Source organism: Oncorhynchus kisutch, linkage group LG25 (genome assembly GCF_002021735.2).
Source record: "Oncorhynchus kisutch isolate 150728-3 linkage group LG25, Okis_V2, whole genome shotgun sequence".
NCBI classification, from domain to species: Eukaryota; Metazoa; Chordata; class Actinopteri; order Salmoniformes; family Salmonidae; genus Oncorhynchus; species Oncorhynchus kisutch.
In genome coordinates, this window is record NC_034198.2 from 23,055,587 (window position 1) to 23,071,381 (window position 15,795).

General features: G+C 41.1%; 1 protein-coding gene and 1 pseudogene across 1 annotated transcript in view; both read right to left on the reverse strand.

Annotated features, from left to right (window-relative positions):
- LOC109870064 (kinesin-like protein KIF19) overlaps window positions 1–3,799 on the reverse strand; it is a 73,323-nt gene extending 69,524 nt beyond the window's left edge. The window contains exons 1-2 of the mRNA XM_020460386.2: window positions 3,341–3,799; window positions 1,847–1,927 (exon numbers count right to left, since the gene is read on the reverse strand). Coding sequence (XP_020315975.2) covers window positions 1,847–1,927; window positions 3,341–3,379 — 120 coding nt within the window. The 5' untranslated portion in view covers window positions 3,380–3,799. The remainder of the gene's footprint in view (window positions 1–1,846; window positions 1,928–3,340) is intronic.
- On the reverse strand, window positions 3,798–10,532 carry LOC109870021 (dynein intermediate chain 2, axonemal-like; annotated as a pseudogene).
- Between the last annotated feature and the right edge of the window lie 5,263 nt (window positions 10,533–15,795).

Here is a 15,795-nt window from a genome sequence, read left to right on the forward strand (position 1 = left end):
CTCTACACAGATGAACCATGTTTCCATTCTATCACCTTGCCTTTGTTTTTCAATAGCATAACATCAACAGTGTATGTAGAGGTTACATTTTGTTTAATTCTACTGTGACAAATGAAAATGTTTCACCAATAATGTTGACAATAAGGTTGTAAAGGGAAAATAACATTGCTGCTACCTTGCTCTCCAACCAAGGTGCATGGATTGAGGAGCTAACAGAAGAACTGTTGTTCACTGTAAAAAGCAGGGCTGTGTCAGCAACAATACACCATCACAATGGGCCTATCACACTTAGCTTACTCCTGCTGGTGTCATCAAGGCAGAGCAGAGGGAGAGTTGCTGGGTTAATAAGTCTGGTGAATTGCTTTTGAGAGCCACAGACAGAGAGTACGCCAGGTCTCAGTCCCTCCAGTCCCTCACTCACAATTAATGCTGATTATTTCCAGTTTACCTGTGGCACCACCTTCCATGCAGTCAAAGACATTGACTGAAATGAACAACAAATTAGTGATGACAGACTTATTATTATGTGAACCGTGTCAAATCTTTCACCAGCAAAACCAATGTTATCTTACCCTGGAGTGTTTCTGCTCTCCTAACTCCTCATGGAATTGTCATTCCAAACATAAGTCCAACAACATCTAGTCCCTACAGCAGATCACCCACTAAGACCTAAACTAGTTTATTCTCAGTGGTATTAACACCTCATCCATATCGCAGTCATAATACTGCTGATTATCATCATCATCATTCTCACCCTCCTTCTTATCATCATCACATCAGAAGATTTACTACGTGGTATCCAAGTTGTCTCCATGAGGGACACACCTGGAGGCTTCTAATTGGCTCCAGGTAAATATGCTCCCCAAGGACCCTATAGGAGCCCTGCCTTTCCCTGTGCTGTATATCGTGGATTAACTTCCTTTGGTTGGGGTCATGCTTTGCAATGAGTAAAATTGGAATTGGTATTTCAGTTAAATACATGGACTGAATAGAACGACCGCCAAATAAGCTCATAATAATATTCTCTATATGTTCATAATAGTGGCAGAATGATAAATGGTGGTTCTCAAATAGCAGTTCCATCAAGGATAGGAGTATTCAATAACGGCACAAAGCTGTTTCACACACATCATGTCCTCCTTTGCTACAGTCCAGACATGTCTTCTTTCATCAGAATTAATCCAATTTCCAACCTCTATGAGAGAGGTCACTCTCTAAACTATAACAATCCACTGAATCACAATACAGAGCCATCCGCACGCATCTCTCTCTCTCTCTCTCACACACACACACACACACACACACACACACACACACACACACACACACACACACACACACACACACACACACACACACACACACACACACACACACACACACACACACACACACACACACACACACACACACACACACACACACACACAGTCTTCAACATTCATGAAATGGACCTTACTTGATCCACCGACTGACTCTCTGCGCAGTGTTACATCTGAGCGTTGATGCACACACACACACACACACACACACACACACACACACACACACACACACACACACACACACACACACACACACACACACACACACACACACACACACACACACACACACAGTGATGGACCTCACTTGGTTTAGACCAGCTATACTGTGCTGCGCTGCTGCGCTGCTGTGAAAAGTGCATGCACCTGCAGATACATTATATATGTGAAGCAGGCCTTGTGACTGGATGCGAGAGAGGCCTGGAACAACTTGCGAGCTTGCACAGACACACACACACAAACGCAAGAATGAGCACGCATGAACACACACGCAAACACACACATACGGTGGGTCATCTAACCTGGTTGTCCACTCTGTGGGCCACTATGGTGGCTGCCTCTTCCCGCTCAGAATCGCTGAGGGGTCTGATCCTCAGGGCCACCTGGGAGACACACAGGTTGAAAAACACAGGCTTAGAGCTTTCACAATTAGAGCACCACACAACTACACTAACACAGGTTTAGACCTTTCACTGAGAAACACACAAAAACAACACAGGGTTAAAGATTTCACAGAGACACACAGGTAGAAGACGGTTAGAGCTTTCAGAGAGAGACACAGTGACGACAACACAGGGTTAGATATTTCACAGAGAGAACAGTGCAAGGATAGAGCTTTCACAGTTAGAACTTTCACAGTGCTTTGAAAAGGTTAGAGCTTTCACAGCAAATAACAGAACAGCATCAAGGAGATTCTTCATTCACACCACAGCAATAGTCTTGAATCTTGATGTCATTCACAAGTCAACAAGAGCAAAGGATAAAGTAAATGATCATGGTTACCCTCTGTTTTTAACAGAGTAATTTAACTTGTGTAATGTCACTATGACATGAGCCTCTCTCCATCTATTGTCCTGAAGCTCTCTCTCTCTGTCAAAACACTATTCAGGGGTGGGGTGGGGACTGATAACCCCTCCACACGTTATAAAACTATTAGATAATCAGGGCTGCAGCGGTGCATAGAAAACAGTCTCTGAGTTGATACCGTCGGACTGAATCGGCCACCTGGTGTGAATGTATTGCAGAATGAAACAGTAGGGCGGTAATGTTGTTTGTTATTGAAATAGGTAACTAATGTTATGTTATTAGATAGAGGGATGAGGCAGATGTGGCAGAGTCAAGACAACATGTTTAGTGGGTAGATATGGAATGATACAGGCCATACATCCAGCTCTTGGCATTGACCCATATGAATTCAACCTTTACAGGACAATTCAGTCATTCCACAGACAATGGGGATTGATATTGATATTTTCCATCACCAGTGCTGTGGAGCTAGTCAGTGTATGACATAGTGGAGAAGATGAGAGACTGGGGAACTGAAATGAGCCATGTTAATAATTCAGATATGGTATATTACACAGGCTGGAACCACTGGGAAAGAATACAGTCTGTGTGGAGATGGTCAACTATTAACTTATGACATGGGAATTCAATGTTAAAGGTAAACAAATGTCTCCATATGTGACTGAGGCAAGAGGTACTGTAATAAAAGGCATCATTTGCTTAGTAATGTAATTTAGGCTATAATAAACTTGTATTGTATTTTATTCTAATTGTTAATGTGGGCTATCTGAATAAAATACCAGATTGAGTGGCATTCATCTCAGCAACCCAGAACCAACGGGCATATAGACTACAATCTAGTCTACACAATTATCTAAAGTCACGACTTCCATGTGGTATATTACACTTAAATGATCCCATACCGGTAGGCTATACAACATTACTGCTGTTCTTGCAGTAATAGTAAACACATATGATGATGTATAGGTAGGCTACGGTATTGTACTTACTGTTAGTTGGTGGTCCTTTGATTCGCCAGTGTCCTTCATGGCCACTTGTAGTTGGAGTGTCCTCGACTTGTTAGAAAATAGTGGCCGTCTATACAGGCTACTAAACTGGACATCGGTCAGACATCCTGCACAATATCTACACGACCCCTCTCAAAACCACCTGTACTACTTGTCAATGTAGCCTACAAACAAACCTCTACCTTTCCGCGTCAAAATAGTTGGGATCATTCTTTTACGGTTAAATAAACGCCACTCCACTCGCCAAATGTGCGCTCTTTCAAGCCTGATATAATAACCGCGTAAAACGAGTACATTCTGTTTAATATATTCTGTTTAAAGAAATAATTAGGTTGTTTATTCACCCATGTCTTTGAAAACAGACAAGGATACCGACGAGAATGCAGACGGAGAAAGGCAGGTGTCGACCTGTCTACTAGAACTGTCCTTTTATTCTCATTCACTCTCGCCTTTTCTTTTCTCCTCTGACGACTCGTGAGTTGTCTTCCTGGATACCCGAGATCAGAAGCACAGTAGCACAGAGGCGCGTAAAACACGGTTGCTTCTTCGATTTGCCGCAGACCAATGACGACATCTGGTGGACAAATCCTTGGCGCACAAAATTGCGCAAATGGCTCACCAAATTACGTTGATGCCCTTGCTTTCCCGCCAGATTTAAATATTTGACTGCGGTTTCTAGAATAACATAATCAATTATAAAACACGTTTAAGAAAGGCATCTGTGCCAAATGATTTCTTAACCCCGAAAAGTGCTTATTTTGTTTGACAACATTGTTAATGTATAATTTTTTTAAATCCACATGTACAGTATTCACATGGGCCAGATGTTTAAACTTGTTAAACATTTTTTGGGGTTACTACATGATTTCATATGTGTTATTTCATAGTTTTGATGTTTTCATTAGTATTCTACAATATAGAAAATAGTAAAAATAAAGAAAACACCTGGAATGAGTAGCTGTGTCCAAACTTTTGACTGGAACTGTATATATAGTATATGCTGTATATCAAATAATTAAACATGAATAACAACGCAATAGAATTATTGAGTTCCACATGACTCATTAAGAATGTCTCTATTATAGAAAATGCCTTGCTGTCTTTATTTGATTGATTCAAGATGACAATACAGATGACATGTGGAACATCATGTTGTTACGGTGTTCTGTCTCTGACTTCTTTCTCTTCACAGACACCTTTCTCATAATGATATTACATCATTGGTTTGTAAGCACAGACTGTACTGTATATACCTGTAAGTATTTGACAACTAAATAAGAAGTAAACATTGCTTTTCGACATCGCTGAAAATTCAAAATTACCAACAATTCATTCCATTCACTCCTATTTTCTAATTATAAAATATTTTTGTCATGGAAGATTTTCTGTTATTATGGGGATAAACACATTTCAAAAGCACCACCACAGCACAGATTAATATTTGAGGAAAATTCTATTTAGTCAGATTTACAGGTTACACATTTGGTATTCTCTAGACGAGCTTACTCAGCAAAAAAAGAAACGTCCCTTTTTCAGGACCCTGTCTTTCAAAGACAATTCGTAAAAATCCAAATAACTTCACAGATCTTCATCGTAAAGGGTTTAAACACTGTTTCCCATGCTTGTTGAATGAACCATAAACAATTAATGAACATGCACATGTAGAATGTTCGTTAAGACACTTACAGACGGTAGGCAATTATGGTCACAGTTATGAAAACTTAGAGGACACTAAAGAGGCCTTTCTACTGACTCTGAAAAACACCAAAAGAACGATGCCCAGGGTCCCTGCTCATCTGCGTGAACGTGCCTTAGGCATGCTGCAAGGAGGCATGAGGACTGCAGATGTGGCCAGGGAAATAAATTAAATAAAAGCAAAGGCTAGCTTTTTCAAACAGAAAATGCCTGCAGCACTAATTCCAAAAAGTTTTGGGACATTGTAAAGTCCACGGAGAATAAGAGCACCTCCTCCCAGCTGCCCACTGCACTATTGGCCTATTTAGTGCCTTACCTCCTTACTTCATTTGCACACACCGTATACAGATTTTTCTATTGTTATTGACTCTACGTTTGTTTATCCCATGTGTAACTCTGTGTTGTTGTTTAAGTCGCACTGCTTTCCTTTATCTTGGCCAGATCCCAGTTGTAAATGAGAACTTGTTCTCAACTGGCCTACCTGGTTAAATAAAGGTGTTCTCAACTGGCCTACCTGGTTAAATAAAGGTGTTCTCAACTGGCCTACCTGGTTAAATAAAGGTGAAATAAAAAAATCAAAATACTGACTGTTACTTTAGATTTTGACCCCCTCTTTGTTCAGGGACACATTATTCCATTTCTGTTAGTCACATGTCTGTGGAACTTGTTCAGTTTATGTCTCAGTTGTTGAATCTTGTGTTCATATAAATATTTGTACATATAAATAAAGGCAGTTGACAGTGAGAGGACGTTTCTTTTTTTGCTGAGTTTATATATAGACCCCAGGCCCCAATCTTAATGGGCCAGTGGACCAAAACAAGGGTAAATCTGTTACCATTGGACAAAGAGGTGCAGCTATGTTTGACAGGTAACTATCAGTGGTGATGTCATACAGGCTGGCGGAGTACAGCAACCAAATTCACATCCCCTCACCAGCCCCCTCTCATTTTATGAACCCTTGACAACCTATATTTACACAGCTTTACATTACACAACTCCTGTAATGGCATTGTGAGTGTCTCTCCATCTATTGTCCAAAGGTGCTTCTGCAGAAAAAAAACCTGCTCTTTAGATACAGTATAATTACTAATCACAGCATGAATGGACAATATGATACCTCATCCAGACATTATCAACTATGAGATCATAAATTGACTATGTACATTTGGAAGTCTTTGGTCTGTAATGTATTTTTCGTTGTGTCGGACACCCAGTAAGACTAATGGGGATCCTAAATAAAATAAAATCAGTGCAGCTGTGGTGCACAGAACGCCGTTTTGGAGTTCATGCTGTTACTGTATATAGGCCACCTGATGTGAATGTATTGCCAGATGAATGCTATTGAAGGGTGGTGTTGCTTGTTATCCTAATGAAATAGCCAACTAATTCAGTCATACCACAGAGTATAAATGATTAATAATAACCCACTGGGCACAAACTGGTTACACATCATTTCAACAACAGAAATCATTATGATGACATTGGATCAGTGTGAAAAACTGACTGGATTTGTAATTTTTTTAATTAATGTCAAGGAATTTTGAAAACGTTTGTTTTGTTCACTCAATCCCTTCAAAACTTTTTTTCTTACACTTCTCTTTTTCAAGTGTGCATTACTAGCTCCTCGGCACCCTCCTTGGTGTCCTCGTCCTTGGTGTCCACATGCCAGGAAGCACCCATTATCCTGCACCTTCTGGCTGTACAGAGCCTCATCACACACCTAGAAAACAAAAGAATATAACTGATGTCCTTCCGAGGATTTTTCTTTGGCAGCATCATGCAAGAATTCTACCAATGATAACAACACAACAGTAAGGGGTTTCACATGGTCACTTAGGCCTGGCAGGTGCTGAGTAAAGGCTGGATGAGGTGTATGATAATACTTGCAGACTGAGTGTGGGGTCGTTCTGTTTGAAGAGGAAGTCCCAAATGTCGAGTATTTGGTCCATGTTGATGGCGAAGAACACAGAGGGCCGTATTGGACTCCATCAGCCTTCTGACAGATAGACTGTATGCGATCTACGGCAACCAAGAGGTCATTTTACATTAGGTCAATATTACATGAGGGGCCAAATCACTGGTTATATGTATTAGAACCTAAAAAAAGAGTGTAATTTATCCATCTGTGAAGTAGCTATATCATTGGTCTGTATTATGTTGTTTCAGAGGGACCCTTTACTTTGTCCACATGATGTCTTCGGACCAGATATGGGCTTTCCAATCGGCTACGGTCAGGAAGTTCTTGAGGAAGAACGTGTTCTTTTGCAGGGCGTAGATTGGGCCGTGAGGACCGCTGTACGTGCACACTGTCACGTTCTGACCTTTATTTCCTTTGTTTTGTATTTATTTAGTATGGTCAGGGCGTGAGTTGGGTGGGCAGTCTATGTTTGATTTTCTATGTTTCGGCCTAGTATGGTTCTCAATCAGATGCAGGTGTCATTAGTTGTCTCTGATTGAGAATCATACTTAGGAGGCCTGGGTTGCACTGTTTGTTTGTGGGTGATTGTCTATGTTAGTGGCTTGTGTCAGCACAGGTCTCATTTTGTAGCTTCACGGTCGTAGTTGGTTTATTGGTTTTTGTTACTCTTTTGTATAGTGTTCAGTTCATTCTTTAATTAAAATTCACTATGAACACATACCACGCCGCATATTGGTCCTGTGATCCTTCTCGCCTCTCCTCTTCAGATGAAGAGGAGGAAGACCGTGACACACACTATCTTCTCAGGTGGGCTCTTGGCCTTTTGGTTACATGAGACCAACAGCCCTTGTGGTCTGAATAAGAAAGAACATCAGGTTAAATTTGAGGTCTTCCTTATGTACAAATACAAATAGATGACATACTAGATCTCCCACTTGGACCAGTTCATACAAAAATACGTTAGGCGAATCCACACTCTTAATTCATCAACAGTGAAACAACAGAAGGATAGTCCAGTCTAGAGAGCCTCAGCACCATAGTGGTCTCAAACTCCAGTGAGATCACCCCCAGGGCATTGTCCAGATTGCACTTCTTGTTAGGGTCCAGTACCAGCCTCTCTGTGGGCTCGCTCATCTTACGAATGTCCCACCCCAGCACCTTATAGACAGAGACCAGTGGTCAACTCAGGGCCGATGAGTCAGTCTCCTTGCCTTCAATAGATGCATTATTACATAACTTCTGGCTATGGCCAAATGGCAATTGAAGGTCAGAGAAAGTGCACCTGTCCCGGACCAAGAGTATCAGACTTCACTGCCCATGAGTCCTGAGCGTTTAATGCCACCCTGGCCTATTGTGCCTGCTTGGCTTGAGAAAGGGATAAGGTGACAAAGGCTTTTATTGCTTCTATTGGAGGCTTGGTTCACCTGGCCGTCCTTAGACGCAGAGAAGGTATCGGTTCCAGTCTTTGACTGCAACCAGATTACTTTGTAGACAGGGTCTCTGTGGCTGTGCTCTAGTGTGGACATTTCCACTGGCTAGCTGCCCTTGCGAGTGTCCCAATAAGCTGCTCAGACATTTTACTTTGTGTAATTTCACAAACACACATGCATGCATGCACAAAACACACAAATGACAAGAACACACAACACAACTATTAACTGTCAGAGCCTAAACAAATATCTAGAGGCAATGTACTTAAATGCTCAAAAGAACATCCGGACAAATCCAGACATTACATAACTGGAACCTTTATGACATTTACAAATAGCTGCAGTCTGGAGTTGGATGACTTGACTATACCTCCAAAGTTCTTTACACTGCACAGTAATCTCCTAAGGACATTGTTCCTGAGCTGGCAGGAAGCATGATACAGCTGTTGAAGGACCCACTGATCTGGCCATTGTAGCTACCTCCGACCAGGATGTGAGAGTCTTTGGGGGGTTGTATTCCAGACAGACCAGTGGAGAGACAGGTTTTAGGGTCATTTCTGGCTTATTGCTTTTCTCTGAAGAGGCAACACAGGGGATTCAATTAATTAATACTTTGTAGTCCACTTTGACTTTCTGAACTATCAATTAAGATGACAAATTAGTAAATCTAGTAAATCTCACTGCCACAGCTATTGCAATGATAATATAAAAATATAAATGAAAGAGATGTTTGAGTCATACACCTACCAATGTTCCGTATATCAGAGTTGTAGCTAATGTCTTTAGAGACTTTCAGGAACTCCAATGAGGAGTAGGCCACAGCCAGCTTGCGGCTGCCATCGGGATGCCAGGACAGACTGGTGGCAGTGTGTTTTATCTTGTTCGGGTTTCTGTAAGATCAAAAACCACTCAGACGGACACAATACACTGGTAATATACATCATTTGTGGATTCTATGTTGGACGATAGGTTAATAGAGGTCATGGAAGCACTTAAAAACATTGATGGTTTTGACTCCTCCACCACCTCCTCCTCCCCTTCAAAGTACTCCCAGTAGATGTTGATGGCATTCTTCTGCTTGATGCTGTGCTCCATGTTCTGTGTTCACACGGGAGGAACAGAGGAGGGCTGTGATCAGAGATAGAGAGGAACACTCTTCTTGCTCTCTCCCTTTCAGAACTGGTCATTTTCTCTATCTATCACACTACTGCAGCAGCTAAGAAATGGCTTTGGGGCAATGTAGATGACATTTTTACATGTTTTATTGAACCTTTATTTAACTAGGCAAGTCAGTTAAAACCACATTCCTATTTACAGTGACGACCTAGATTCAGGGCCAGTTAACACCCATACTCTTACGATAAGTGCCATGGGATTCTTACTGACCACAGAGAGTCAGGACACCCATTTAATGTTCCATCCAAAAGACAGCAACTTACACAGGGCAATGTCCCCCCCAAAAAATGTTATCAGAGAAAAGAGTGCCTCCTACTGGCCCTCCAACACCACATCCGGCAGCATCTGGTCTCCCATCTAGGGACCGACCAGGCCCAACCCTGCTTACTGTAGCTTCAGAGGAAAGACATCAGTGGGATGCAGGGTGGTATGCTGCTATAGGACGTATTATTTAGATATGGCATAATGTCATACACTGGTGATTAATTCAATCAAATATTATTGAATTGAAAAATCTCTATGACCCGGGTCATATCGTGGCTACTTGACTGGCTGATGTCTGTCACGCACTGCCCAGCTGCATGATGGTGCTGAAATAATGCTTGTCTTTCTCCACTTTCTTCCTGAAGCGGACAGTCTGCTCCATCTCCTGGGGGTTGACGTCCTTGGGCCAGCCTCCCTCCACATGGTTTATCACCCTGGTCTCCGACTCAAAGCGATCTGTGTTCACCTACAAAGAAAGGGCCAGGCAGGACAGGCAGGATTCAGCACACACCGCACACTCAAAGCTGTAGTGGCCTAGTTATAGACAGACAGTCTGTCTGAATAAACAGTGTTGGATTGAAATGTACATAGGCTGCCAGATGTGTCTTATTATCTCATAATGAAGCAGCAGCTGGTTTTATCTAACACAGTGGTTCCCAAGCTTTTTATAGTCCCGTACCCCTTCAAACATTCAACCTTCAGCTGCGTACCCCTCTAGCACCAGGTTCAGCACACTCTCAAATGTAATTTTTTTGCCATCATTGTAAGCCTGTCACACACACACACTATACAATACATTTATTAAACATAAGAATGAGTGTGAGTTTGTCACAACCCGGCTCGTGGGAAGTGACAAAGAGCTCGTATAGGCACAAATTATAATATGATAATATATAATTTTGCTCTTTATTTAGCCATCTTACAAATAAAACCTTATTTCTTCATAAAAAAAAACGTTGAATAACTCACCACAGGTTCATGAGAAGGTTGTGCTTGAAAGGATGCACACAACTCTGCAATGTTGGGTTGTATTGGAGAGTCTCAGTCTTAAATCATTTCCCACACACAGTCTGTGCCTATATTTAGTTTTCGTGCTAGTGAGGGCCGAGAATCCACTCTCACATAGGTAAGTGGTTGCAAAGGGCATCAGTGTCTTAACAGCACGATTTGCCAAGGCAGGATATTCTGAGCGCAGCCCTATCTAGAAATCTGGCAGTGGCTTCTGATTAAATTAAATTTTCACAGAACAGCTTGTTGCAATTTCGATGAGGCTCTCTTGTTCAGTTATCGGTAAGTGGACTGGAGGCTGGGCATGAAAGGGATAACGAATCTCTTTTGCGTCGTCCATTTTGGGAAAGTGCCTGTGTAATTCCGCACCCAGCTCACTAAGGTGCTTCGCTATATCACATTTGACATTGTCCATACAATGATGGAAAGACCTGCGTGTTGTCCTTGTTAAAGCAGACAGAGAAGAGCACCGACTTCTTAATCATAGCCTCAATTATGTCCCGCACATAGAATATAGTTGCGGAGAGTCCCTGTAATCTTAGATTCAGATCATTCAGGCGAGAAAAAACATCACCCAGATAGGCCAGTCGTGTGAGAAACTCATCATCATGGAAGACAAGTGAAAATTATGGTCAGTAAAGAAAACTTTAAGCTCGTTAATTAAAAAAAAAACGTGTCAATACTTTGCACCTTGATAACTAGCGCACTTCTGTATGTTGTAAAAGCGTTACATGGTCACTGCCCAAATCATTACACAATGTAGAAAATACACGAGAGTTCAGGGGCCTTGCTTTAACAAAGTTAACCATTTTCACTGTAGTTTCTAAAAGGTTTTTCAAGCTGTCAGGCATTCCCTTGGCCACAAGAGCCTCTCAGTGGATGCTGCAGTGTACCAAAGTGGCATTGGGAGCAACTGCTTGCAAGCGCGTTACCACTCCACTAGGTCTCCGTCATGGCTTTTGCGCCATCAGTACAGATACCAACACATCTTGACCACCAAAGTCCATTTGATGTCACAAAGCTGTCCAGTACTTAAAAAAATATCATCTCCTGTTGTCCATTAGAGATGGTATGTGTCTCTCAGGACGCAGGCCTTAATTTTTTTAACCATTTATCAATTTTCGAGCAAACGGAACGAGCAGCAGCTACGTTTGGCTACATACAGTGGCAAGAAAAAGTATGTGAACGTTTTGCAATTACCTGGATTTCTGCATAAATTGGTCATAACATTTCATCTGATCTTCATCTAAGTCACAGCAATAGATAAACACAGTGTGCTTAAACTAATAAACGCACAAACAATTACACGTTTTCATGTCTTTAATGAACTCACTGTGTAAACATTCACAGTGCAGGCTGGAAAAAGTATGTGAACCCTTGGATTTATAACTGGTTGACCCTCCTTTTGGCAGCAATAACCTCAACCAAACATTTTCTGTAGTTGCAGATCAGAGCTGCACAACGGTCAGGTGGAATTTTGGACAATTCCTCTTTACAAAACTGTTTCAGTTCAGCACTATTCTTGGGATGTCTGATGTGAACCGCTCTCAAGGTCATGACACAGCATCTCAAATCAGGTTTAGGTCAGGACACTAACTGGGTCACTCCAGAAGGCGTATTTTCTTCTGTTGAAACCATTCTTTTGTTGATTTACTTCTGTGATTTGGGTCGTTGTCCTGTTGCATCACCCAACTTCTGTTGAGCTTAAATTGGCGGACAGAGAGCCTTACATTCTCCTGCAAAATGCCTTGATAAACTTGGGAATTAATTTTTCCGTCGATGATAGCAAGCTGTCTAGGCCCTGAGTTAGCAAAGCAGCCCCAAACCATGATGCTCCCTCCACCAAACTTTACAGCTGGGATGAGGTTATAGTGTTGTTATAGTATAGTGTTGTGTGTTCCTTCCAAACAACTCAGCTTTAGTTTAATCTGTCAACAGAATATTTTGCCAGTAGCGCTGTGAAACATCCAGGTGCTCTTTTGCGAATCTCAGACGAATCTCAGACTTGTTTTTTTTGGACAGCAGTGGCTTCTTCCGTGGTGTCCTCCCATGAACACCATTCTTGTTTAGTGTTTTACGTATCATAGACTCACCAACAGAGATGTTAGCATGTTCCAGAGATTTCTGGAAGTCTTTAGTTGACAATCTAGGATTCTTCTTAACCTCATTGAGCATTCTGCGCTGTGCTCTTGCAGTCATCTTTGCAGGACGGCCACTCCTAGGGAGAGTAGCAACAGTGCTGAAATTTCTTCATTTACAGACAATTTGTCTTACCATGGACTGATGAACATCAAGGCTTTTAGAGATACTTTTGTAACCCTTTCCAGCATTGCGCAAGTCAACAATTCTTCTGAGATCTCTTTTTGTTCGAGGCATGGTTCACATCAGACAATGATTCTTGTGAATAGCAAACTCCCTTTTTGTGAGTGTTTTTTATAGGGCAGGGCAGCTCTAATGAACATCTCAAATCTAGTCTCATTGATTGGACTCCAGGTTAGCGATCTCCTGACTCCAATTAGCTTTTGGAGAAATCATTAGCCTAGGGGTTCATATACTTTTTCCAACCTACACTGTGAATGTTTAAATGATGTATTCAATATAGACAAGAAAAATACAATAACTTGTGTGTTATTAGTTGAAGCACTGTTTATCTATTGTTGTGACTTAGATGAAGATGAGATCAAATTTGATGACCAATTTATGCAGAAATCCAGGTAATTCCAAAGGGTTCACATACTTTTTCTTGCCACTCTATGGACCGTTAGTGGAATTCCCGCAAGAGAGTAACGGTTAATGTCATTGGATGTTAATTATTTGACATTGTATTGTTATTTCGCTGAACACTAGATGGTTTAATTTTAATTTTGGCTGTGAAACGAGGCTAATCAGGCGAGAAAAAAACATCACCCAAATGTATAGCCCCGTTGGAAAATATAAATGGACTGTTTGAAAATGTGATACAATTTTTTAGGAATAAAGTTTGGGAATAAATGATGTAACACAAACCTTGCTGATATCATGATACTCAACATACCCAATTAAAACTGTCTCGTTGCTCAAGTCTTGTGAAGTTGTTAGGTTGTGTAATAAATGATAATACTGCTACAGGCCATTCAAGTTCTTCCACACCGAACGACAAACCTGTTCTGTATGGACTTCGCTTTGTGCACTGGGGAATTGTCATGCTGAAACAGGAAAGGGCCTTCCTCAAACTGTTGCCACAAAGTTGGAACCACAGAATCGTCTAGAGGAACTAAGTGGCCTAGCCCGAACCATGAAAAACAGCCCCAGAACATTATTGTTCCTCCACCAAACTTTGCAGTTGGCACAATGCATTAGGGCAGGTAGCGTTCTCCGGGCATCATCACTCCAGAGAACGCGTTTCCACTGCTCCAGAGTCCAATGGCGGCGAGCTTTACAACACTCCAGACGACGTTTCCTATTGCGCCTGGTGATCTTAGGCTTGTGTGTGACTGCTCGGCCATGGAAAGCCCTTTCATGAAGCTCCTGACGAACAGTTATTGTGCTGACGTTGTGTTGCTTCCAGAGGCAGTTTGGAACACAGTAAATTGACAGTGGGGCAAAAAAATATATACTTATTTTCCACCATAATTTGCAAATAAATTCTTTAAAAATCCTACAATGTGATTTTCTAGATTTTTTTCTTCTAATTTTGTCTGTCACAGTTGAAGTGTACCTATGATGAAAATTACAGGCCTCTCATCTTTTTAAGTGGGAGAACTTGCACAATTGGTGGCTGACTAAATACTTTTTTGCCCCACTGTATGTAATGAGGATATGACATAATCCCATGTTCACTTGTCATTTGTGCAACCAATATCTTGACCATATCGCATCTTCTGCTATCTGTTATGCTTTTTGTCCAAGCATACTCATTCATGATCCTCTCTCCTCAAGGATTGTTCTTCAGAATGTCTTCAATCATCTAAGTCGGAGTAATTTCAAAAAGGAACACACTAACACTTTTAAAACAGCAATGAAATAGCAAGTATAATGTTTGTTTAAACAGGAAATGTTCAGTACTTGCATGAGATAGACGATTATCCCCAGCTCTCTTTCTTGTAGCAGGAATCTGCTGCAATATATTGGTGTCATCGGAGTCCCCCTCATTGTCTCCACTGTATTTTGATAAGGAGCTGCTTGCAGAGGAACTCAATGAATCTAGCAATCATGTTAACATTTAACTGGTGTGAATAACACTGTAATTATAACACAATTTAGGTGGAAACATCCATTATTATGATTAGAGGACTTTTGTTAATGACAAGCGGAATGCAAAAATGTAACATTTGGAATTGATTAGACCCACTACTGTTATGAAAGGGGTGGGAGAGGTGAGCACAGAAACAAAGACCATTTTAAAAATGTCAAAATGAGAAAAGAAATCAGCAGATATATCTGCTTGTCTTACATTTCAGAACATGTTTTAGGCTAGCCAGGACTGTATGGATGAATGTGAAGCTCTAAGCTAAGAAGCAACTCACCATCAGGATTTGGGTCTTGGGGTAAACAAATCTCCAGCACACCAAGGTCTTGTGGGAATGTCAAATGTATTGGCAACTGTGAAGAAAAAATAAGATTGCACAACCTTATTGATTAAATATGCTGTGTATTTTTTTTTTGAAAAACCAGAATAGAAGACAGAAATCAAGAGGTCATCTTTACGTGAACATCGTATCCCCAAAACTGACTTAGTGCTTCTTTCCACATCAATTCCAATTATATGCAGTCTACAACCTGTCTTCTACTACCACGCATTGAATTATTATAACAGCAGTCTGAGTATTATAGCAATACACCACAGATAACTATCAACACTGAGATTGTAGCGGCTTACAAATGTTAGTGTCACTTATTCTTTAAAACCATCCATGACGCACTGAATTATTATAACAGCAGTCTGAGTATTATAGCAATACACCACA